At 42.4% G+C, this 25,007-nt stretch overlaps 1 protein-coding gene and 1 non-coding gene across 2 annotated transcripts in view; one reads left to right on the forward strand and one right to left on the reverse strand.

The window, feature by feature from the left end:
* KPNA7 (karyopherin subunit alpha 7) overlaps nucleotides 1–24,288 on the reverse strand; it is a 34,331-nt gene extending 10,043 nt beyond the window's left edge. The window contains exons 1-7 of the mRNA XM_060078890.1: nucleotides 24,223–24,288; nucleotides 22,335–22,460; nucleotides 7,660–7,742; nucleotides 6,962–7,230; nucleotides 5,498–5,580; nucleotides 2,963–3,226; nucleotides 801–1,034 (exon numbers count right to left, since the gene is read on the reverse strand). Of these exons, the coding sequence (XP_059934873.1) occupies nucleotides 801–1,034; nucleotides 2,963–3,226; nucleotides 5,498–5,580; nucleotides 6,962–7,230; nucleotides 7,660–7,742; nucleotides 22,335–22,460; nucleotides 24,223–24,288 (1,125 nt within the window). The remainder of the gene's footprint in view (nucleotides 1–800; nucleotides 1,035–2,962; nucleotides 3,227–5,497; nucleotides 5,581–6,961; nucleotides 7,231–7,659; nucleotides 7,743–22,334; nucleotides 22,461–24,222) is intronic.
* On the forward strand, nucleotides 9,540–9,728 carry LOC132477170 (U2 spliceosomal RNA). The gene has a single exon (XR_009530195.1). It is a non-coding gene; the product is annotated as a U2 spliceosomal RNA (small nuclear RNA).
* Nucleotides 24,289–25,007: the final 719 nt, after the last annotated feature.

Here is a 25,007-nt window from a genome sequence, read left to right on the forward strand (position 1 = left end):
ATGTACAGACTCACAGCAGGATAGGAAATGTCCAATAGACTGGAAGATGCCATGATTTGGGTAGCAAACCTGGGCTAGCTTTTTGTACCTAATGCACACCTGGGAACCCATCAGCCAACCTGAGAGCAGGACACGGCCAGTGCCTCCTTTTCCCCATCCTACTCAGTAACCTCTGCCCACAACCCCGGGTCACCACTCCTGACTTGTTTCACAAGTCGATGGTTTAAACATAGCTCATCCACTAAAAGGTGACAAAAAGAAATGCTGACACTCGTAATTGCCCTGGGGAAAGGAAGTGGGAATCAGGAGGAAGAAGGAAGCTTTATTGTATTTCTACTGTTATATCTGGATTTTCTATATATATTACCCCTTTCATCAATGTGATTTTTACACTGCAAAGGCCACGTTTCTTCAGTGTATAATATCACTGTAACCCGATACGTTTTGCCTCCTAAAACAAAACAAAACCAAACCTCATCCCTTTTTGCCAAGGAGAGTAGATGGCACATTCTTTTAACGCTGGAGATAAGCCAGTATTTACCAGCTCAAGATTCCTCTGGATATTTGAGCTGTGGGATCACCTTTTCACTGGCCAATGCTTGCTGAGCCTTCTAAATTTTTAATGGATTGTCCAAAATGGGATGCCCCTTTCTTTTTTTCAGGGAGAGTTAGGAAACTTAATGTTTCATAGGTTCGTCGTGATCTCAATTAGTTTTGCTTCTCAGCCTGCCTCTGAAGAGCTAAAGGAGTTCAACACAGGGCCCGTTGGAGAGTAACCTTTTGTCATGTGGGTCACTTACGTTTTCTAGAACAGCCACCAAGGGAGGCAGCACACCGCAAGCGATCAGCTGCTGGATGTGCTGGCGGGGCCCCGCGGCCACGTTGCTTAGGGCCCAGGCTGCCTCCTTCTGGATGGAGGAGCGGGGGTGTGTGAGGAGCTGGGGCAGCACAGCTAGGATGCCCGCGTCCAGGGCCAGCTGGGTCTGGTGGTCCGTGCCTGTGACAATGTTCCCCACAGTGCGCAGAGAGGGGGTCTGGAAGAACAAGGTGAGAAAGTGTCACCAAGTACCGTGAATTCATCACCATGGAAGGTGACCATTGCACCAAGCTCCGTGCCCTCCCAAACATCCGTCGTGCTGTGCTGATGGTTTTCTGGAAGCCTGTGAACAATGATTATATCCACGATCCTTATTAATTCCGTGCATCCATGGCTGTTTACATAGTTTAAAGGTACTCGCCAGCCTCCCAGTAGTTCCAGCTCAAGTGGGATAGAGGTCAAGAGATATATTATCAAATGATGCCGTCCTTTTCATATCCTTACATTGGGAAAATTGGTAAATTGATGGTTGTCTTTACAATGTAATAATTTCTACTGAATTTGTATTTAGCACGAGTATCAAGTTTCTGTTGTAGGGACTTCCCTGGTGGCGCAGTGGTTAAGAATTCACCTGCCAATGCAAGGGACACGGATTCCAGCCCTAGTGTGGGAAGATCCCATATGCTGTGGAGCAACTAAGCCAGTGCTCCACAACTACTGAGCCTGCGCTCTAGAGCCCGCGACCCACAGCTACTGAGCCCGCAAGCCCATATGCCTAGAGCCTGTGCTCCACAACAAGAGAAGCCACCGCAATGAGAAGCCCGCACACTGCAACCAAGAGTAGCCCCCGCTCGCCGCAACTAGAGAAAGCTCGCGCGAAGCAACAAAGACCTAATGCAGCCAAAAATAAAATATAAATTAATTAATTAATTAATTAATTAAAATAAATAAATAAATAACTACTCAACAACCACAAACCACTTTGGGAATGAGGCTGGTCCCTATAATTAACCTCATTTAAAAAAAAAAGTTTCAAAAAAAAAATAAAAAATTTAATTTAATTTTAAAAAGTTTCTGTTGTATATGTTATTAGAACTAGTGAAATCTCAGTGGCATTTTTGTTTTGGTGTATTCATAAAGCTTCTCTCAATAACTTTGAAGGTCCCCAGGATGGGTCTATGATTGGGCTTAAGACAACTGTCCTAGGAGGGCTGACTGTGGATTTATTTTGGTTTCTCTGCATGGTAGTGGCAGCCCCAGCACAGCCCATCAACAGTTCTAGAGTTTTCCTAGCCTATCATGCTAGGTATCTGCTACTCGAGTGAGAGATGTTGGAAGTGCCATAGGCCAATCACAGCCTTGCCAGGACTGCCGCAGTTGGGCCCCAAGCCCCCACGATAAACAACTTCTTGAAGATGTTGTCTTCACACCTTCCATGCCCCCAGCACTATCCCCAAACTAACCTTGACTTCTGAGGAATGCTACCCTCATCTCAGAACAGATGATTGCTAAGACTGCATAATATACAATATTAGGCATAGAAATCAAAAGGGGTACCCATGCTTCAAACTACATTTTCAAGAAGTATATTATGTAAGTGACATATGTCTCAGAGTCAAGTATTTGACCTTGGTTTTACTTACTTTTCACCTATATCTGAAGTAGTCTAAGAGAACCAGCTGGGGAGAAGATAAGGGGGAATTATCTTTTATACTTGAGTAAGAAATTCAAATGTTACGAGCTTCACTTTAAAACACACACACACACACAAACATGCACAACAACTTGTTAACATCTACATGCATAGACCAGTAGAATGAAAGGCCACAAAAGAATAGTTCACTGGGTGGAGGGATTATAAGCAATTTTAATTGGTGCTCTTCTATCTTTTCTAGTTATCAGACCAAGAAAAAGTAAGTCACTGAATACCCACTAGGATTTTGGATCAAAGTCAATTCAAGTCTTTGGCTACAGTGTAGCAGAGACCAGGGAAATGCAGATGAACAGCTTTGTTCCAGGTAAAGGATGAACGTCAGCTGGGGAAGGCTGGGGGGTGGGGAGAGAACAGAACCTGCTAGAGTGACGATGACCCACAGACGCTAATCTGAAGGCCCCTACAGAGACGACACGACCCGGGACACTTACCAAGACATTGAGTTCTGAGCTGCTCATGAGCTCAACCAGCCTGGGCAGGACCCCCGTGTCCACCACTTGGCTGATGCGTGTATCACACCCATCAGTGAGGTAGGACAGAGCCCAGCAGGTGTCCGAGAGAACCTCTCCGTCTGGGTGCCACAGGAGGTAGAAGAGGGCAGGCAACATCTGCTTCACTGCGTGATCAGAAGGGTATGGGTTCTTGTTCCGGCACAGGTTGGACAAGGTCCACGCGATGTTCCGCAGGAATGTGACCTGTAACGAGGAGACTGTCTCCAGCAAGGGGTGCAAAGAAGGAAAACACCAATGGCAATGTGTCCTGACCACCTTTGATCAATAGGATTGACCCGCATGAACCCAAGCCTTTGAGCTTCAAACAGGAATTTATTCTAGGTAATAAGTATAGGAGGAACACAGAGAATGAGCTTTGTTTTATATGCAAACGTCAGATGGAGGTTTCCTTATATTCTTCAAAATGTCCTTCCCCACTTGACTCGATTGATGACCTAATTTCATTTCTCATTGATGAAACAAAGATCAAGCAGGAGTTACTTGGTCTTCCCACCAGCCTATGAACTCTACCAACATGTCCTAACCACGTTTTTGATCTTCTAGTTGAAGATCAGTCTTCCCATCCATCCCCAGGATCACCTCTCTCCTCTGGATCAGACCCACCAGTACAGAAACACACTCTGCGACATTCAACCCCTACCCTTGGCACCTCTCCAGCCATCACCCCACTTCTATTTTTCAGAATCCATCCTCAAGGAGGCATCCGTATTCACTGTCTATCTTCTTCTTCTACCCCTTCTAGTCTGGTTTCTTCCCCTACTTCTTTGGAGTTAGTGATGAAATCAGCTCCTTCCAAGTCACCAAATCCAAGCTTTTTGAAAAAGCTCTTTTTTGCCATCTGTGATACCAAGCCTGGTTTTGTATTGCCAAACGGGCTGTTTCTTCTCATTCTTCTTGGCAGGTTCTACTGAGTTCTGAATTTCAGAGCCCTTAGAACTTGGTCCTGGTTTTCCTCACACTCTAGAGCAGAGGTCAGCCAACTTTTTCTGTAAAAGGCCAGATAGTAAAGTTTTTCAACTTTGCAGGCCACGTGGTCTCTGTTGCAACTTATCCATTCTTCCCTCGTAACACTGCAAAAGCCACAGCAATATGTATGTAAATGAATGGGCGTGGCTGTTTATTTCAAATAAATAAAACTTTATTTAAAAAAACAAGCAGTGGGCCAGGTTAGATTGGCTGATCCCTGCTCTGGTTGACCTTGCCCAGCTGGATGACACATACATGCACAATCATCTAGACAGACCTGCATATCTATCTATCTGTTATTGCTGCAATGGTGCCTCTCACTGGCTTCAACTTAATAGGTACAACTAAGGCTCCGATTCCTTCTTCCCTCTATCCTCCCCACATCTCTAGGAGGACAGTGCTCTAAACAAACTAACCTGAAACCCGAGTGCATCCTCGCTTCTTTCTGTCTCCCCCTTCTATGCCCATCAGAGCAGCAACCCAGGTCCATCTGCTTCTCCATCTTCCTCTGCTATAATCCTACAGCAAGCAGCCAGAATGGTCTTTCTGGAAAATCAGGCCACTTTACTTCCTGCCTTGAAATCCTCCAAAGCCTTCCTTTTGCCACCAAGATGATGTCTAAGTCCCTCGTCCTACTTGTCATCTTATATTGCTCTCTCCTTGCAAGCTCCCTTGGTCATGCCAGCCTTTTTCCGGTTCAACCATATCAGGTTCTCTCTCACCTTGAAGGCAGGGCATGTATTCCCTTGACTTTTGGAAGCTGCCTTCTCTTCGTTTTTGTTTGAGGCAAATCTAGAACCCAAATTTCATTCCTAACCCAGGGAGTCCTCTAGTGTTGCCACAGCAATCGACTTGGACCCTAAGCTTCCAACCTAAACCCTATTTATTACCCAGGAACAGAACTGGTGAGCCACTAATTCTGTCTGTGCCCCTGGAACAGAGAGCTCAGTCATCTACTTTTGCAGGATTGTAAGCTTAGAGAAACTTGAATGGATCTCTTCTAATCCTCAATGCCCCCCGCAAAGAGAGATCAGCACTACTGCCCTTGAGGACAAATTTGGATCAACTCTTACCCAAAGTAATATTCAGTCCTAGGCCTTGTTCATCACTGCTGTCGTTAGGGGGCTGGGCAGCAACCACATGGCCTAGCATTGATTTGGAATTACATACCCCATTTCCCAACTTTGGGAACCTGTTACCTAACTAGGTTACCTCATTAAAAAGACGCTCACTGGGGACCTCCCTGGTGGTCCAGCGGTTAAGAATCTGCCTTCCAATGCAGGGGATGCGGGTTCGATCCCTGGTCAGGGAACTAAGATCCCACATGCCAGTGGGCAACTAAGCCGCACACTGCACCTACTGACCCCATGCACCACAACTAGAGAGAAGCCTGTGCACCACAACGAAGAGCCCGCATGCCGCAACTAAGACCCGATGCAGCCAAATAAATAAATGAATAAATAAAATTAATTAAAAAAAGACATTCACTGGTATACTTGATGAAACCAGGGTCAGCAGATGTGGAATGGCATCACTCAAGATAACGTCGTCTCTGAATTTTGGTCCATCACCTACAAATAGACAAGAACATGACACTCAAAGAGAGAACAGAGAGAGTCCTGGTTTGGGTGAGTAATTCTTCACAAGTCTCTGCAAAGGAGGAGAGGCCAAAACTCATTCCTGGTTTGGGCAAGTAGTATAGCCATGAACTAGACCCTGGGTCTCTGACATGTTGGTTGAGTAGGTGGCCTGACGTGGAAATCAGGCACCACACAGCAGGGATTGCTATAAGCAGAGTCTCTGGACCCACCAAGGAGCCAGCCAACTGGGCCCAGGCAGCACACTCTAAATGCTGGTGGCATTTCACAGCATGGTTCTCAGGAGACAAAGGCCACTATGGACCAAATTGTCTTCCCAGAAGGCTTTGACATGGGGCAGTAACTTCCAAATGCAACTCAGAACAAAGTCTGGGAGATGGATAGATTCTAGCCATCAGTTGTCTGCTACTTTGGCTAGAATACCAATTTTAGACCCTAGACGTCTCAGCCTGTAATTCTTCAATCATCAGGCAAGGTATAAGTTATACTACACCACCCGATTTTGCCTGTTCTTACTGCACTAAGCAAAATGAGAGACGAAGTCTCTGTAATAGTTGCTTTATTTCTGCAAGCTTTTAAAAAGTAGACTTATTTTATATTCTGTGTTTGCTAATTCCATCCTCTGAAGTCCTTGGAGGTCTAATCACATTGTTTGCTTCTGCTGACTCAGTCATAGTGGATTGTTGACTTTCTGAACTTGAAATTGCTAATATTTGGCCGACCTTAATTTGTCAAAATCCTGAGGGGCCCAACTGAGTTTGTTTCCCCCAGAGAGCGTCACATTTATATTCAGCCAGGGATCCTGGAGTTCCTAACCTGACAGCACTCACTCCCCAGCTTGTGTTTTCCCAGACCATGCAGGGAATACAGCATCCAGTCCCAAATCCATGAGGCCACTCTTAGGATTGCGTTTTCAGGGGAGACTTTTATCCTAAGCTAAGCAGACATTTTCATGTGTATTCCCTGGGCAACTTTCACTGAAGGTAGAATTCTTTTAGGGTACTGGGTGATGTAAGTGTCTGTCATAAAATCCCCACATTGCATGAGCCAAAGACTTGTCTTTTGTTCCTGAAGCCACTAAGCCCTGAGGCTGTAGGACCCCAGTCTTGGCAGGTGTCCCTACGCAGCCTGGAGCTTCAGAACATACCATGTCTTCTAGCTTCAGCTTCAATTTTTGGCCTCTGAACTTGACTCTGAATTTTGGAAAGGCCCGTTCTACTCTTCCCAGCATTGCTAGGTATTTATACTTAAAGTGTCTGATCTACAATACTACCCAAAGAATTCCTATCGCATGCCACTCACAAGGCCCACCATTTTCTTTGCCCCTTGCCCCCCACCGAGGGGAGAGGCTCACCTGCTATATTACCAAGGGCCCACACTGCCTGTTCACACACAGTCATATGAGGGGAAGACAGGAGCTCAACCAAGGGCTGGATGGCCCCTCCGTCCACGACAGCACGCGTCAGCTCCGAAGTACCAGAGGCAATATTGGTCAGAGCCCAGGCTGCCTCGAGCTGCAAGCGGGGATGAAGGGATGACTTCAGGAACTCCACCAGCCTGGGAATGAGCCCTGCATCAACAATCAGCTTCAGAGGAGGGTTCTTTTCCCGGGACAGCATTTTCCTTCGCAGTGTAAGAGAAAAGACAAGAACATGTCCTGTGAGGCAGGTAAGAAGAACCTCCTTTACGGATGTTCTTGGCATTCCTAACTATCAAATGAAACAAACCGCTGGGCCAGAGCTCCTTCATATCCTAGAGTTCAGCCTGTAGCACTCTGCAGTGATGAAGCAATATTTTTCCCTTTAGTTATTATCTATGAGCCGCCATTCCTGTTGAGGCCAATTTAAATTAAGCCATTCATCTCTGACCACAGTTGCATATCTTAAGTTGTTCTCAAGGACAGTGTAGAGGAGCAATTTCATCTCACTTTTGGATGGACTGGCCTTTTCTTATATTGTGTGGGCATTTTGCCACTGCCAAGAAACCAAATAGGCTGCTGGAACCCATTTCTAGCTATGCATCTGTCAACAATACAAGTCTGTTTGGCGATACCTGGCTGCCTGGGTGGCCTGGAAACACAGTTCTGGATCTGAGGCATTGACACCATTGATTATTTCTTGTAGGGTGAGTCTGACCTGCAAGGAGACATACATTCAAGTCAGAGTCTCTGCCAAAAGGAACCATAGGTCATCTAGTCTAGCCATCTATCTGATTAGAAGAAGCTGGCTTGAACACTATGTCTCAATGGGTATGCTGGTCTGTATTAGGGGAAGGAAGAATATTTGGTGGTCTCACTGATTTGTGGGACACTCCCCATGCTCTGGGGGATAGGTAATTCCTATCATCACTTGGATCTCCAGCACCTTTTTATCCCATGCAGTAAGAACATGCTAGTGGGTGGCAGCAAAAATGGGAGAACAAGGACCTCAAAATTCTCTCCTCCAGAAAAGCAACAAGAAACCTGAAAAATAGAATCAACTTTTTTAGAACTCTGGAAACTGACCAAAGGTTTGCAGCAATTTGTTTTATTCAAGCTGAAAAGGGTTTATTCAAGAAAAATGTCTAAATCTCAGTAAGAATAGCAAGGCTTATGGCATTTTGCCTTGTCTTATTCCCACTCCTCCTCCCCCAGCTCCGTGGTAGCTTTGAAAACCAACAGCCCAGCAGCCACTGGAGGAGGCAGAACGGGTTGGTGCTCCCTTAAAGCCTCATTCCCAGAGAATTATTATTATTCGATGCTTCTCGTGGTTTCCTGGGAGATCCCATTTGTAAGAAAGACTCTATTTTATTTGACTCAGAGCTCACACAATGCAAAAAGTCTTTTCCCTGGAGGCATTTGTTAAAAACAGTTAGAGGAAGTGGTTCAACTTCACAGCTGCTTGGGGAGGGGGGTGGGGGGGTTAGATAACAGTTGGGGGCAAACAATAGACTAACCAAAAAACTTAAAAGGCAAAGCTGGGAATGAGATGTTCATCGGGACTTTGAGAACTCCAACATGTTCCTGAAAATCTAGAAGGTCACATGCATCTATAGAACTGCTGCACATGCTCACAGAAAATGGAAAAGACCCTGAGGTCTCACCTCTGGCTGACTTTGAGGCTCTGTGCAAGCAGGAAGTGAAGGTTTAAGGCAGCATTGTCAACTTCCTGGTTGAATGTTGAAGGCATGCCCCAACATGCACACAGAATGCCTTGGCAAAGATTGGGTGAATTTTTGCTTCCAAGTGTGTAAGGAAATCTGTCCAATCATTAGCTGACCACTAAGCTAACTGAGCAGAGAATTCAGTGCCTACACATGACAAAGAATACAAAAACTTTACAAAATCAACTCAAAAGTCACTGAACGAACAAACAATGAGCAACAACAACAAACCCTGGGCAAGGGGTGGAGGGGCAGATCTTATATCCAATGTTGCCACATTATTGTAAATGACTAGTTGTTAAAGAAATTACAAGACATTCAAAGTATAGCACGTATACAAGCAAAAAACAAGGCAATTAATAGAAACTGTCCCTGAGGAGCCCAGACATTGGACTTACTAAACAAAGACTTTAAATATGTTCAAAGAACTAAAGGAAAGCATGTCTAAAGAACTAAAGGAGGGCTTCCCTGGTGGCGCAGTGGTTGAGAGTCCGCCTGCCGATGCAGGGGACACGGGTTCGTGCCCCGATCCCGGAGGATCCCACATGCCGCGGAGCGGCTGGACCCGCGAGCCATGGCCGCGGAGCCTGTGTGTCCGGAGCCTGTGCTCCGCAACGGGAGAGGCCACAGCAGTGAGAGGCCCGCGTACAGCAAAAAAAAAAAAAAAAAAAAAAAAAAAAAAGAACTAAAGGAAAGTCTAAGAATGATGTCTTAGACACAGAACAAATCATCAGTGAACTTAAAGATGGGTCTATTGAGATTAACCAGCATGAGGGAAAAAAAGAATGAATAGATCTTAGCCAAAAGGCCAAGAAGCAAGAATAGTAGCTATTCCTATCAGTTTAATATCTGTCACATCCTCTATCCAAGGACAATATATTAAATGGATTTTTGGAACTAGGAGATGGAATAGAACTTGCTCCATCCACTCCACGCATTGACCCAGGTATTACTGTACTTCCAGGAATAGTGCACCCCCTTTGAGGGAAATAAAGACTGTGTTTTTTAATTTTTTAAAACAAAAAAAAAATGAAGATTAAACTTAACAGAGCCTTACAGATCAACAACATATGCATAATAGAATGGAAAAGAGAGAGAAAGGGGCAGAAAGTATATTTGAAGAAATAATTTCCAAAAACATCGCAAATTTGATGAAGAAATTAACTGACACCTCTGAGAAGCTTAATGAACTTCAAACAGGAAAAATTCCAAGAGATCCACACTTAGACACATCATAAAATGTTGGAAGCCAAAAACAAAAAGAGAATCTTGAAATCAGGAAAAGAGAAGCAACTCACCATACACAAGTCCTCAACAAGATCAAGAGCTGATTTATCCCCAGGAAGCATAAATGACATATTTAAAATGCTGATAGCAAGTTTGTCAAGCTAGAATTCTATACATGGCAAATTATAATAAAATGGAGAAATTAAGACATTCTCAGATAAACAAAACCTGAGAGAATCCATTGTCAGCAAACTTACTCTTCAAGAAGAGAGTTCTTCAGGTACTAGAAACTAGATAATAACCAAAGACATGAAGAAACCAACAACACCAGAAAGGCAAATATAATGGTAAAAGACAGTATAGGGCTTCCCTGGTGGTGCAGCGGTTGAGAGTCCACCTGCCGATGCAGGGGACATGGGTTCGTGCCCCAGTCCAGGAAGATCCCACATGCCGCGGAGCGGCTGGGCCCGTGAGCCATGGCCGCTGAGCCTGCGCGTCTGGAGCCTGTGCTCCGCAACGGGAGAGGCCACAACAGTGAGAGGCCCGTGTACCGCAAAAAAAAAAAAGATAGTATAGTAGATAGCCTCATCCACCAGCAGGCAGACAGCAGAAGCAAGAAGAACTACAATCCTGCAGCCTGTGGAACAAAAACCACATTCACAGAAAGATAGACAAGATGAAAAGGCAGAGGGCTATGTACCAGATAAAGGAACAAGATAAAACCCCAGAAAAACAACTAAATGAAGTGGAGATAGGCAACCTTCCAGAGAAAGAATTCAGAATAATGATAGTGAAGATGATCCAGGACCTTGGAAAAAGAATGGAGGCAAAGATTGAGAAGACGCACGAAATATTTAACAAAGACCTAGAAGAATTAAAGAACAAACAAACAGAGATGAACAATACAATAACTGAAATGAAAACTACACTAGAAGGAATCAATAGCAGAATAACTGAGGCAGAAGAACGAATAAGTGACGTGGAAGACATAATGGTGGAATTCACTGCCATGGAACAAAATAAAGAAAAAAAGAATGAAAAGAAATGAAGACAGCCTCAGAGACCTCTGGGACAACACTAAACGCAACAACATTCGCATTATAGGGGTCCCAGAAGAAGAGAGAGAGAAAGGACCCGAGAAAATATCTGAAGAGATTATAGTCGAAAACTTCCCTAACATGGGAAAGGAAATAGCCACCCAAGTCCAGGAAGCACAGAGAGACCCATACAGGATAAACCCAAGGAGAAACACGCCGAGACACATAGTAATCAAATTGGCAAAAATTAAAGACAATGAAAAATTATTGAAAGCAGCAAGGGAAAAATGACAAATAACATACAAGGGAACTCCCATAAGGTTAACAGCTGATTTCTCAGCAGAAACTCTACAAGCCAGAAGGGAGTGGAATGATATACTTAAAGTGATGAAAGGGAAGAACCTACAACCAAGATTACTCTACCCAGCAAGGATCTCATTCAGATTCAATGGAGACATCAAAAGCTTTACAGACAAGCAAAAGCTAAGAGAATTCAGCACCACCAAACCAGCTCTACAACAAATGCTAAAGGAACTTCTCTAAGTGGGAAAAACAAGAGAAGAAAAGGACCTACAAAAAAAACCCCCCAAAACAATTAAGAAAATGGTAATAGGAAAAAACATATTGATAATTAACTTAAACGTGAACGGATTAAATGCTCCTACCAAAAGACACAGGCTTGCTGAATGGATACAAAAAGAAGACCCATATGTATGCTGACTACAAGACACCCACTTCAGACCTAGGGACACATACAGACTGAAAGTGAGGGGATGGAAAAAGATATTCCATGCAAATGGAAATCAAAAGAAAGCTGGAGTAGCAATACTCATATCAGATAAAATAGACTTTAAAATAAAGAATGTTACAAGAGACAAGGAAGGGGCTTCCCTGGTAGCTCAGTGGTTGAGAGTCCGCCTGCCGATGCAGGGGACACGGGTTCGTGCCCTGGTCCGGGAAGATCCCACATGCCGCAGAGCGGCTGGGCCCGTGAGCCATGGCCGCTGAGCCTGCGTGTCCGGAGCCTGTGCTGTGCAGTGTGAGAGTCCACAACAGTGAGAGACCGGCGTACCGCAAAGAAAAAAAAAAGAGACAAGGAAGGACACTACATAATGATCAATGGATCAATCCAAGAAGAAGATATAACAATTATAAATATATATGCACCCAACATAGGAGCACCTCAATACATAAGGCAACTGCTAACAGTTATAAAAGAGGAAATCGACAGTAACACAATAAGAGTGGGGGACTTTAACACCTCACTTACACCAATGGACAGATCATCCAAACAGAAAATTAATAAGGAAACACAAGCTTTAAATGACACAACAGACCAGATAGATTTAATTGATATTTATAGGACATTCCATCCAAAAAAAGCAGATTACACTTTCTTCTCAAGTGCACATGGAACATTCTCCAGGATAGATCACATCTTGGGTCACAAATCAAGCCTCAGTAAATTTAAGAAAATTGAAATCATATCAAGCATCTTTTCTGACCACAACGCTATGAGATTAGAAATGAATTACAAGGAAAAAAACGTAAAAAACACAAACACATGGAGGTTAAACAATATGTTACTAAATAACCTAGAGATCACTGAGATCAAGAGATCACAGTTGCCTATCTCCACTTCATTTAGTTGTTTTTCTGGGGTTTTATCTTGTTCCTTCATCTGGTACATAAATCAAATAGGAAATTAAAAAATACCTAGAGACAAATGACAATGAAAACATGATGATCCAAAACCTATGGGATGCAGCAAAAGCAATTCTAAGAGGGAAGTTTATAGCTATACAAGCCTACCTCAAGAAACAAGAAAAATCTCAAACAATCTAACCTTACACCTGAAGGAACTAGAGAAAGAAGAACAAACAAAACCCAAAGTGAGCAGAAGGAAAGAAATCATAAAGATGAGAGCAGAAATAAATGAAATAGAAACAAAGAAGACAATAGCAAAGATCAATAAAACTAAAAGCTGGTTCTTTGAGAAGATAAACAAAATTGATAAACCATTAGCCAGACTCATCAAGAAAAGAGGGAGAGGACTCAAAACAATAAAATTAGAAACAAAAAAGGAGAAGTTACAACAGACACTGCAGAAATACAAAGCATCCTAAGAGACTACTACAAGCAACTCTATGCCAATAAAATGGACAACCTGGAAAAATGGACAAATTCTTAGAAAGGTATAACCTTCCAAGACTGAACCAGGAAGAAACAGAAAATGAACAGACCAATCACAAGTAATGAAATTGAAACTGTGATTAAAAATCTTCCAACAAACAAAAGTCCAGGACCAGATGGCTTCACAAGTGAATTCTATCAAACATTTAGAGAAGAGCTAACACCCACCCTTCTCAAACACTTCCAAAAATTTACAGAGGAAGAAACACTCCCAAACTCATTCTATGAGGCCACCATCACCCTGATACCAAAACCAGACAAATATACTACAAAAAAAGAAAATTACAGACCAATATCACTGATGAATATAGACGCAAAAATCCTCAACAAAATACTAGTAAACAGAATCCAACAACACATTAAAAGGATCATACACCATGATCAAGTGGGATTTATCCAGGGATGCAAGGGTTCTTCAATATATGCAAATCAATCAATGTGATATACCATACTAATAAATTGAAGAATAAAAACCATATGATCATCTCAATAGATGCAGAAAAAGCTTTTGACAAAATTCAACACCCATTTATGATAAAAACTCTCCAGAAAGTTGGCATAGAGGGAACCTACCTCAACATAATAAAGGTCATATATGACAAACCCACAGCAAACATCATTCTGAATGGTGAAAAACTGAAAGCATTTCCTCTAAGATCAGGAACAAGACAAGTATGTTCACTCTCACCACTATTATTCAACATAGTTTTGGAAGTCCTAGCCACTGCAATCAGAGAAGAAAAAGAAATAAAAGGAATACAAATTGGAAAAGAAGTAAAACTGTCACCATTTGCAGATGACATGATTCTATACATAGAGAATCCTAAAGATGCCACCAGAAAACTACTAGAGCTAATCAAGTTGGTAAAGTTGCAGGATACAAAATTAATGCACAAAAATCTCTTGCATTCCTGTATACTAATGATGAAAAATCTGAAAGAGAAATTAAGGAAACACTCCCATTTACCACTGCAAGAAAAAGAATAAAATACCCAGGAATAAACCTACCTAGGGAGACAAAAGACCTGTATGCAGAAAACTAGAAGACACTGATGAAAGAAATTAAAGATGATACCAACAGATGGAGAGATATACCATGTTCTTGGATTGGAAGAATCAATATTGTGAAAATGACTATACTACCCAAAGCAATCTACAGATTCAATGCACTCCCTAACAAATTACCAATGGCATTTTTTACAGAACTAGAACAAAAAATCTTAAAATTTGTATGGAGACACAAAAGACCCTGAATAGCCAAAGCAGTCTTGAGGGAAAAAAGTGGAGCTGGAGGAATCAGACTCCCTGACTTCAGACTATACAACAAAGCTACAATAATCAAGACAATATGGTACTGGCACAGAAACAGAAATATAGATCAATGGAACAAGATAGAAAGCCCAGAGATAAACCCATGCACCTATGGTCAACTAATCTATGACAAAGGAGGAAATGATATACAATGGAGAAAAGACAGTCTCTTCAATAAGTGGTGCTGGGAAAACTGGACAGCTACATGTAAAAGAATGAAATTAGAACACTCCCTAACACCATACACAAAAATAAACTTAAGGGCTTCCCTGGTGGCGCAGTGGTTGAGAGTCCACCTGCCGATGCAGGGGACACGGGTTCGTGCCCTGGTCGGGGAAGATCCCACATGCTGCGGAGCAGCTGGGCCTGTGAGCCATGGCCGCTGAGCCTGCGTGTCCAGGGGCCTGTGCTCCGCAACGGGAGAGGCCACAACAGTGAGAGGCCAGAGTACAAAAAAAATAAATAAATAAATAAAAATAAACTCAAAATGGATTAAAGACCTAAATGTAAGGCCAGACACTATAAAACTATTAGAGGAAAACATAGGCAGAACACTCCATGACATAAATCACAGCAAGATCCTTTTTGACCCACCTCCTAGAGAAATGGAAGTAAAAACAAAAATAAACAAATGGGACCTAATGAAACTTAAAAGCTTTTGCACAGCAAAGGAAACCATAAACAAGACAAAAAGACAGCCCTCAGAATGGAAGAAAATATTTGCAAGTGAAGCAACTGACAAAGGATTAATCTCCAAAATTTACCAGCAGCTCATGTAGCTCAATATCATAAAAACAAACAACCCAATCAAAAAATGGGCAGAAGACCTAATAGACATTTCTCCAAAGAAGATATATAGATTACCAACAAACACATGAAAGAATGTTCAACATCACTAATCATTAGAGAAATGCAAATCAAAACTACAATGAGGTATCACCTCACACCAGTCAGAATGGCCATCATCAGAAAATCTACAAACAACAAATGCTGGAGAGGGTGTGGAGAAAAGGAACCCTCTTGCACTGTTGGTGGGAATGTAAAGTGATACAGCCACTATGGAGAACAGTATGGAGGTTCCTTAAAAAACTAAACATAGAATTACCATATGACCTAGCAATCCCACTACTGGGCATATACCCAGAGAAAACCATAATTCAAAAAGACACATACACCCCAATGTTCATTGCAGCACTATTTACAATAGCCAGGTCATGGAAGCAACCTAAATGCCCATCGACAGACGAATGGATAAAGAAGATGTGGTACATATATACAATGGAATATTACTCAGCCATAAAAAGGAACGAAACTGGGTCATTTGTTGAGACGTGGATGGATCTAGAGAGTGTCATACAGCGTGAAGTAAGTCAGAAAGAGAAAAACAAATATCGTATACTAATGCATATATGTGGAACCTAGAAAAATGGTACAGATGAACCAGTTTGCAGGGTAGAAATTGAGACACAGATGTAGAGAACAAATGTATGGACACCAAGAGGGGGGTGGGGGGTGGTGGTGTGATGAAGTGGGGGATTGACATGTATACACTGATGTGGATAAAATGGATGACTAATAAGAGCCTGCTGTATAAAAAAAATAAATAAAATTAAATTTAAAAATTTTTTAAAAAAAGAAAAAAGAAAAATAAGGAAATGCATAGAACAGACCTGACCCAACACACAGCTTGGAGCCAAAAAAATAAAATTAAATTAAATAAAAAAATAAATAAATAAGACAGTATAAATGTTTTTTTTTTTTTTCTGGTTTTATTTTTTTATTTATTATTTATTTTTTTGTGGTATACAGGCCTCTCAATGTTGTGGCCTCTCCCTTTGCGGAGCACAGGCTCCGGACGCAAAGACTCAGTGGCCATGGCTCATGGGCCCAGCTGCTCCATGGCATGTGGGATCTTCCTGGACCGGGGCACGAACCTGTGTCCCCTGCATCGGCAGGTGAACTCTCAACAACTGTGCCACCGGGGAAGCCCTAAATGTATTTTTTATTGTAAGTCTTTCTTCTGACTTAAAAGACAACTGCATAAAGCAATAATTATAAACCTATATTAATGGGCACATGATGTGTAAAGAGGTAACTTGGATGATAATGAGAGCAAAAGCAGGGAGGGAATAAAGTTATATAGGAGTATTGTTTTATATACTATTGAAATTTAAATGGTATTACTCCAAACTAAATAAGCAATGGATAAAAAGAAGAAAATTCCAGGGAACTTAGAAAATACTTTGAGATGAATGGAAAAAAAACATACAATATACCAAAACCAATGAGATGTAAATAAAGCAGAGCGCAGAGGGAAATATGTAGCCATAAATGCAAGTATTGAAAAAGTAGAAAGCTCTCAAATCCATGACCTAACTTCCTACTTTAAAATATTAGAAATGAAAGAAAATTAAACCCAAAAAATATCAGAAGAAAGGAAATATTAAATACTAGAGTGGAAATAAATGAAACAGAATGAAAAAAATAGGAAAAAAATAATCAATGAAACCAAAAGTTGGCTCAAAAGAGCAACATAGGGCCTCCCTGGTGGCGCAGTGGTTGAGAGTCCGCCTGCCGATGCAGGGGATACGGGTTCGTGCCCCGGTCTGGGAGGATCCCATATGCCGCGGAGCGGCTGGGCCCGTGAGCCATGGCCGCTGGGCTTGCGCATCCGGAGCCTGTGCTCGCAACGGGAGAGGCCACAACAGTGAGAGGCCCACATAACGCAAAAAGGAAAAAATAAAATAAAATAAAATAAAAAGAGCAACATAAATGACAAATCTTTAGCTAGACTGACCAAGAGAAAAATAGATGAGACTCAAGTTACTAAAACCAGGAATAAAATTGGGAACACTACTACTAAATTAACAGAAATAAACAAGATTAGAGACGCTATGAAAAAAGTATACAAACAAATTAAATAATCTAGATGAAAGGGACAAATTCCTAGAAACACAAACCAAAAGTGGCTAAAAAATAGAAAATCTGAATAAACCTAAAACAAGAGATTGAATTATTAATTTTTTTAAAATTCCACAAAGAGAAGCCCAGATACAAAAGGCTCCACTGGTGAATTTTTACAAACATTTTAAGAAGAAATAACAGCAATCTCTCACAAATGCTTCCAAAAAATAGAAGAGGGAACTTTCTAGCTCATTCTATGAGTCCAGTATTACCCCAATATCAAACTGGACAAAGACATTACAAGAAGAAGTACAGACCAGTATCTCTCATGAATATATCTTAAAATCCTCAACAAATTCTAGAAAACAAAATACATCAACACATGAACAGGATTATACATCATAATCAATTGGGATTTAACCCAGGAATGCAAGGGTGGTTCAACCTATGAAAATCAATGTAGCACACCATATCAATAGATTATATGGGGAAAAAAAAACACGATCATCTCCACAAATGCAGGAAAAGCATTTGACAAGATCCAGCACCCTTTCATGATTAAAAAAAAAGAAAAGCATTCAACACAAACTAGGAATAAACGGGAACTTCCTCAATCTAACAAAGGCATCTACAAAAAACTCACAGCTAGGGTCATACTCAATGGTAAATGAATGAAAACTTCCCCCCTAAGATCAGGAACAGCATAGGATATCCACTCTTGCCACTTTTATTCAACACAGTATTGAAGTTCAAGCCAGGTTAATTAAGCAAGAAAAAGAAATTAAAGGCATCTAGATTGGAAAGAAAGTAGTAAAACTCTCTCCGTGTGCAGATGACATAATCTTGAATATAGAAAATCGTACGGAACACACACACCAAAATTTAGAGCTAATAGACAAGGTTCAGCTAGGTTTCAGGATAACATACAAAGATCAGTTGTATTTCTGTACACTGGCAATGAACAATACAAAATTGAAATTAAGAAAATAAGTTTATTTACAGTAGCATCAAAAATAATAAAATACTTAGGAGTAAATTGAACAAAAGAAGCACAATGCTTATATGCTGAAAACTATTTTTAAAAATTAAAGAAGACAAGTACATTGAAAAATATCCTATGTTCATAAACTGGAAGACTTAACATTGTTAAGATAGCAATACTCCACAAACTGATCAATGCAATCTCCATCAAAATCTGAGCTTCCTTTAGTGAAAAAATTGACAAGCCAATTCTAAAATTCATATAGAAATGCAAGGGATCCCAAAGAGCCAAAATAATCTTGGGGGAAAAAAAGAACAAAATTGGAGGACCCACACTTTCCAATTTCAAAACCTACTACAAAGTTACAGTAATCAAGTCTGTTGTGCTGGCATAAGGATAAACATATAGATCAATGGTAGAAAATTCATAGTCCACCAATAAACTCTCACATTTATGGTCAACTGATGTTTGACAAGAGTGTTAAGACCATTCAATGGAGAAAGAATAGCCTTTATGGTGCTGGGACAACAGGACATCTATATGTAAAACAATGAAGTTGGACCCCTACTCATACCACTTACAAAGATTAACTCACAATGGATGAAAGACCTAAACATAAGAGCTATAACTATAAAACTCTTAGAAGGAAACATAGGCATAAATCTTGGTGACTTTGGATTAGGCAATGGATTTTTAGATATGATACCTAAAGCACAAGCAAACCAAAGACAAAATATAGATAAATTGGACTGTTTCAAAATTTAAAACATTTGTGTTTCAAAGAGTCTATCAAGAAAGTAAAACAACAGCCCACAGAATGGGAGAAAAAATTTGCAAATCACATAACTGGTAAGGGTCTAATGTTCAGAATATATAAAGAGCTCTTTCAACTCAATAAAAAGACAAATTGGGCTTCCCTGGTGGCGCAGTGGTTGAGAGTCCGCCTGCCGATGTGGGGGACACGGGTTCGTGCCCTGGTCCAGGAGGATCCCACATGCTGCAGAGCGGCTGGGCCCGTGAGCCATGGCTGCTGAGCCTGCGCGTCCGGAGCCTGTGCTCCGCAACAGGAGAGGCCACAACAGTGAGAGGCCCGTGTACCGCAAAAAAAAAAAAAAGACAAACTACTTGATTTTAAAAATTGTCAAAGGGTTTGAATAGACATTTCTAGAAAGGAGATATACAAATAGCCAGTAAGCACATGAAAAACTGCTCATCATCATTAGTCATTAGGAAAACATCAAAATTACAACAATACAACCTTTCACACCCATAAAATGGCTCTAATCCAAAAATGGACAATAACAAGTGTTGGTAAGGATGTAAGAATGTACAGTGATGCAGCTGTTTTGTAAACAGGTTTGGCAGCCTGTTTCCTATTTGTACTGTAAAAAATTACCAGAAATTTAGTGGCTTAAAACAAAGTTACAGCCTACAGTTCTAGGGGTCAGAAATTCATGATCAGTTTCATTGGACTAAAGTCAAGATGTTGGCAGAGCTGTTTACTCCTGGAGGCTCTGAGATAAAAGTCTATTTTCTTGCCTTTTTCAGCCTCTAGTGGGGTTTCCTGTGTTGCTTGGCCTTTGACCCGTCCCATCTTCAAGGCACTACACGCTCATCTCTGCTTTTGCTCTGCCTTGTCCTTCATCCTTCTTATTATTATAAGGACAGATGGGATTACATTGGGCCCATCCAGATAATCCAGGATAATTTCCACATCTCAAGATCCTTAATCTGGGGACTTCCCTGGTGGTGCAGTGGTTAAGAATCCGCCTGCCAATGCAGAGGACACGGGTTCGAGCCCTAGTCTGGGAAGATCCTACATGCTGCGGAGCAAATAAGCCTGTGCACCACAACTACTGAGCCTGTGTGCCACAACTACTGAAGCCCGTGCGCCTAGAGCCCATGCTCCACAACAAGAGAAGCCACTGCCATAAGAAGACCGCGCACCACAACAAAGAGTAGCCCCTGCTTGCCACAACTAGAGAAAGCCTACGCACAGCAACAAAGACCCAATGCAGCCAAAAAAAAAAAAAAAAAAGAAAAGAAAGATCCTTAATCTAACCACATCTACAAAATCCCTTTTGTCATATAAGGTAACATTCACAGGTTCTGGGGATTAGGACAGGGAGATATTGGGGGTGGGGGGACATTATTCAGCTCACCACAAGCACTGCCTCAAAGAGTTAAACTTAGAATTATCATACGACCCAGCAATTCAACTGCTACGTATACCTGACAGAACTGAAAATATGTCCAGACAAAAACCTGTGCATAAAACGTTCATAGCGGGGACCTGGTGGTCCAGTGGTAAAGAATCCACCTTCGAATGCAGGGAACGAGGCTTCGATCCCTGGTCAGGGAACTAAGATCCAACATGCCACGGGCAACTAAGCCCATGTGCCACAACTACTAAGCTGGCACACCTTAACAAGAGAGCCTGTGTGCCGCAAACTACAGAGCCCATGCGCCCTGGAGCCTGCATGCCACAACTAGAGAGAGAAAACCCACACTCCACAACTAGAGAGAAGCCTGTGCACCACAACAAAGAGCCCGCGTGTCACAACGAAAGATCCTGCATGCCTCAAGGAAGGTCCTGCATGCCACAACTAAGACCCAATGCAGCCGAAAATTTAAAAAACTAAAAAATAAAAATAAATTTTTTGAGGGGAAAAAAAGTGCATAGTGGCATTACTTATAACACCCCCAAAATGGAAACAATCCAAATGTCCATCAACTAATGAATGAATAAACAAAATGTGGTATATAATGAAATATTACTCACCCACAAAAAGGAAAGTACTGACACATGCTACAACATCAATGAACCTTGCAAACACTTTGCTGACGGAAAGAAGCCAGGCACAAAAAGCTACGTATTATATGATTCCATTTATGTGAAATATCCAGAATAGGTAAATCCACAGAGACAAAGTAGATTCATGGTCACCAGAGGCTGGGGGAAGGAGGAGTGAGGAGTGACTGTTTCATGGGTGTGGGGTTTCTACTGAGGTCATGAGTATGTTCTGAAATTAGTAAGCAGTGATGGTCTCACCACCTTGTGAACATACTAGAAACCACTGATTATATTCTTTAAAAGGGTGAATTCTGTGGTATGTGAATTAGAATTTTTAAAGGAACGTGCTAATATAGGATAAAAAAGGAAACTCTTTCATAGTTTTGTTTCATAGTTTCATCTTCCTTGGGTGGCAGGAATCCTAGGGACTCCTCTAGACGAATGAAACTGGGTAGAGTAGGGTTCAGAGTCCTACGGCAATTCAAAGAATGATCACAGCCATCCCATTTGGTGGACAGTAGAACATCATGGGATCCATTTGCCCAGATTGAACCAATCTCTGCCCTCTAAGAGGCTTAATCCTAGCAGGATGCAAGGATGCACATGGATAGTTAACATAACAGATCATAAAAGACATGAAGACACAACACCATCAGAGTTCTAACCCTCCTAAGTCAGGGCATTCTGCAAAGGATTCACCAAAACAATACTGGCCTGGAAGTACCCCAGGATTTGCCTTGAGTGAGGTTGGGGCCGATGGAGAATGGAAGCTAGATGACAGCATTCAAGTCCTAGGTAAGACGTGACACGTCGAGTGACTATGTGCCTCCAGTGAGGGAGAACCTCCATGACCCCTCATTTCCTTTTTCCAGCTGAATGGCAGCAAGTGAATTTTCAATGAGATGCAGCATCTTCTCCACCCCGTTAGAACATAGATCCCAGACTCACAGCCACAAAGCTAATGACACTTAGCTTTCTGAAAACACCAGTTTAGTTCTAATCACCATCTCTCTACCCCTTTCCTTAAAGGAACTCCATTAGAGCTTGCAAGTTCTGACTCAAACATTTTCAACGCAGAGAAACTTACTAAGGATGTATTTTATACCCAACTGCTCTAAATGCCATGTTCCCGACGTACCCCTTTGGTCTGTTGCTCAGAAGGGTCAGGGGAGACATCCGTGATGTTTCTCCTCTTCAAGGACTGCTCATCCTTCTTAGCTTTCCGGAGCTCCAGGCTGACTGCTATCCTCTGCTGCCGCCTCATCTAATGAGGAAAAGAAAGGGAGCCCTTAGAGCTGGGAAGTCAGGTTGTCACCCTGTTTAGCCTTTAGAGCACACTTCAAAGCATCCAATTTCACTTTTACAGATGCAACAGGCTGGAAGAGTTCAGATCACACAGCTAGTCAACAGTCAGCTCAGTTAGCCTCCTCTGCTTCTTTCTCCTCCTCTACCACCTCTAGAGAGATCGTCAATCTTCCTCCCAAAGTGAAGGAAGACCATGCACACCCATTGGCCAGCCAGGATTCTCAGGTGTAGAGACCTCTAAACAAAGCATCCCATTGCCCTGAATCTGAGCACATCTTCATTGGTGCTGATTACTTCCAGAGAAGCAGGCCTGTGCCTTCTAGCTGTGGGCACCCAGGTGGGGCAGGGGACTGAAGGGAGCACTCCGGCTCCAGATGTCCTTGACCATTTCCACTGTTGGGAATCAGCCTATAGGTCATTCAAACCTTGATCCAATCCCAAGAGTTTTACTTGGACACCAGACTGAGGAAGATAGAAATTCTAAAAACAAACAAACCCCCCTTTTCTTCTTTTATCAGGCAAAACTCAGACCTTACAGTATTGAGAATCCTGGGGAAATGATCTAATCTTTATGGATAGATGAGTTTGGGGTTGAAGACTTTAAAATATTAATTATAAGGAAGTCAGTGTGTATTAGATACTTCTGGTTCCTTAAAGGAGCTATTTGAGCCTTGCTTGAAACTAGGGTCAATGGGAATTCCCTGGTGGTCCAGTGGTTAGGACTTGGCGCTTTCACTGCTGGGGACCGGGGATCAATCCCTGGTCAGGGAACTAAGATCCCGCAAGCTGTGCGGCGCAGCCACAAAAAAAAAAGAAAAGACTATAGGGTCATTGGGGTGTTATCCGGAAAGGCGGGGACACACTGGGGGCCTATGGAGCCAGTTGTCTTGTGGCTCCCATCACTAAGCGGCCCTTCCCCATAGAGAATTTGGTACCTTTGGCTTCTACCTTCTCATCTCCTGGTCCTTCCTGCTGCTGTCCCCATAGAGGGTTTGATTTCTTTGTTCTAATTGGTTTCTTTTAATCTGTGGTGGTCTTGGAAGCCAGACAGCCAAGCTTGTTGGAAAGGGCATAAGTAAGAGGGATTTGGCTTTGGATGGTGTTCAACTGGGCAGCTATGCCCTTGTGCTCTCCTTATCCTCAGCTGCCTTTCAGATTCCCAAGGCGTAGCCAACTTGTTATGTCAGGCAAGATACATAGATATAGGACACAGAGCTAGACAGAAAACTTGGAGACCAGAGAAGCTGAATGAGAGATTCACACACAGCACAGCCTCCCTGGCCCAGCCCTCGTGCTCATCCCAGTAGAGAGAGCAGTCTGGACTTCTCACTTCTGAGTCCTATTTCTCTTCAAGGCATGCTGGTTGGTACCTGTATTCCCAACATCTTAGCTCCTTGGTAAGCCCCCTTGACATGCAGAGCTGCAGGTAAGCATCTATATACCAGGCCCTTGATGATGCTACCCAGGTCCTAAGAGGTAGGTATCAGCCCTGTTTTATAGATGAAGAAACTGAAGCTCTGAAGTTCTATGAAATTTTCAGATATACAGAAAAGTTAAAAGGCTTATTCAGTGAACATCCATGCACTTACCCACAATGAACATTCTGCTATACTTGCTTGTTCACCCCATCTAGCCTACTCTCCACTATTTTTAATGCATTTCAACCATGTGCTTTTTACTGAGCCCATCCTTGATAGAGTAAGGTATTGCTTCATACTCACAGATGCATCTTTGCCACGATACTTAAATTTTCTCAGCCTCTCTTCCGGAGCTTCTAAAGTCGGCATATTGACTAGAAGAAGTAAAGCACCTGTAGGTAGGACAGTTCCAAAGAGATTTTCAGTGCCCAGTATGTGGTTACTGTGTTAAAGCCATCCGGGCTGTAAGCCCTTAAAGGACGCACAGTGGAACAGAGAGCAGCATCCACAGGCATCACATGCCAGTTCAATAGGCAATGAGCATCGTGGGAACTCAGAGGGGACCAGCCCTGGGCTACAGGAGGAAGGGATATCTTTTTAGGGGCAGTTTGGCTTGAACTGGGCTTTTGATGGCTAGGGTAGGCTGGAAGGAAAGCAGAGAACCCTTCCATGTGGCTGGGTCCAAGGAGTTCTGTACAGAGCCTATGTACAGGATGCTGAGGAGCCCAACCAGGCTATGACAGGAAGATGGTCCTCTTCTCCTATATCCAATCCACCAGCACATTAGTATAGGACTCTCTCAAGCATGTCCCACTCCTAAGTTTTTAGAGGACTTCCTCCACCCTGGTCCAGCCCACCATCATCTTTCACCCACACTATGGCAGCTGCCTCCAAACTCTACTCCCTGCTTCTACCATCGCCTTATCCCAATCTGTTCTCTACACAAAGCCATGTGATCTTTTAAAAAGAAACTGACCATGTAATGTCCCCCACTTTTTTCCCGCCCTCTACTGGCTGGTTGATCTTAGAAGAAAACTCAAGTTCACCATGATGCCCACCCTACGTGAGCTGGCCTCAGCCCACTTTTA

This window comes from Mesoplodon densirostris, chromosome 16 (genome assembly GCF_025265405.1).
Source record: "Mesoplodon densirostris isolate mMesDen1 chromosome 16, mMesDen1 primary haplotype, whole genome shotgun sequence".
Lineage (NCBI taxonomy): Eukaryota > Metazoa > Chordata > Mammalia > Artiodactyla > Ziphiidae > Mesoplodon > Mesoplodon densirostris.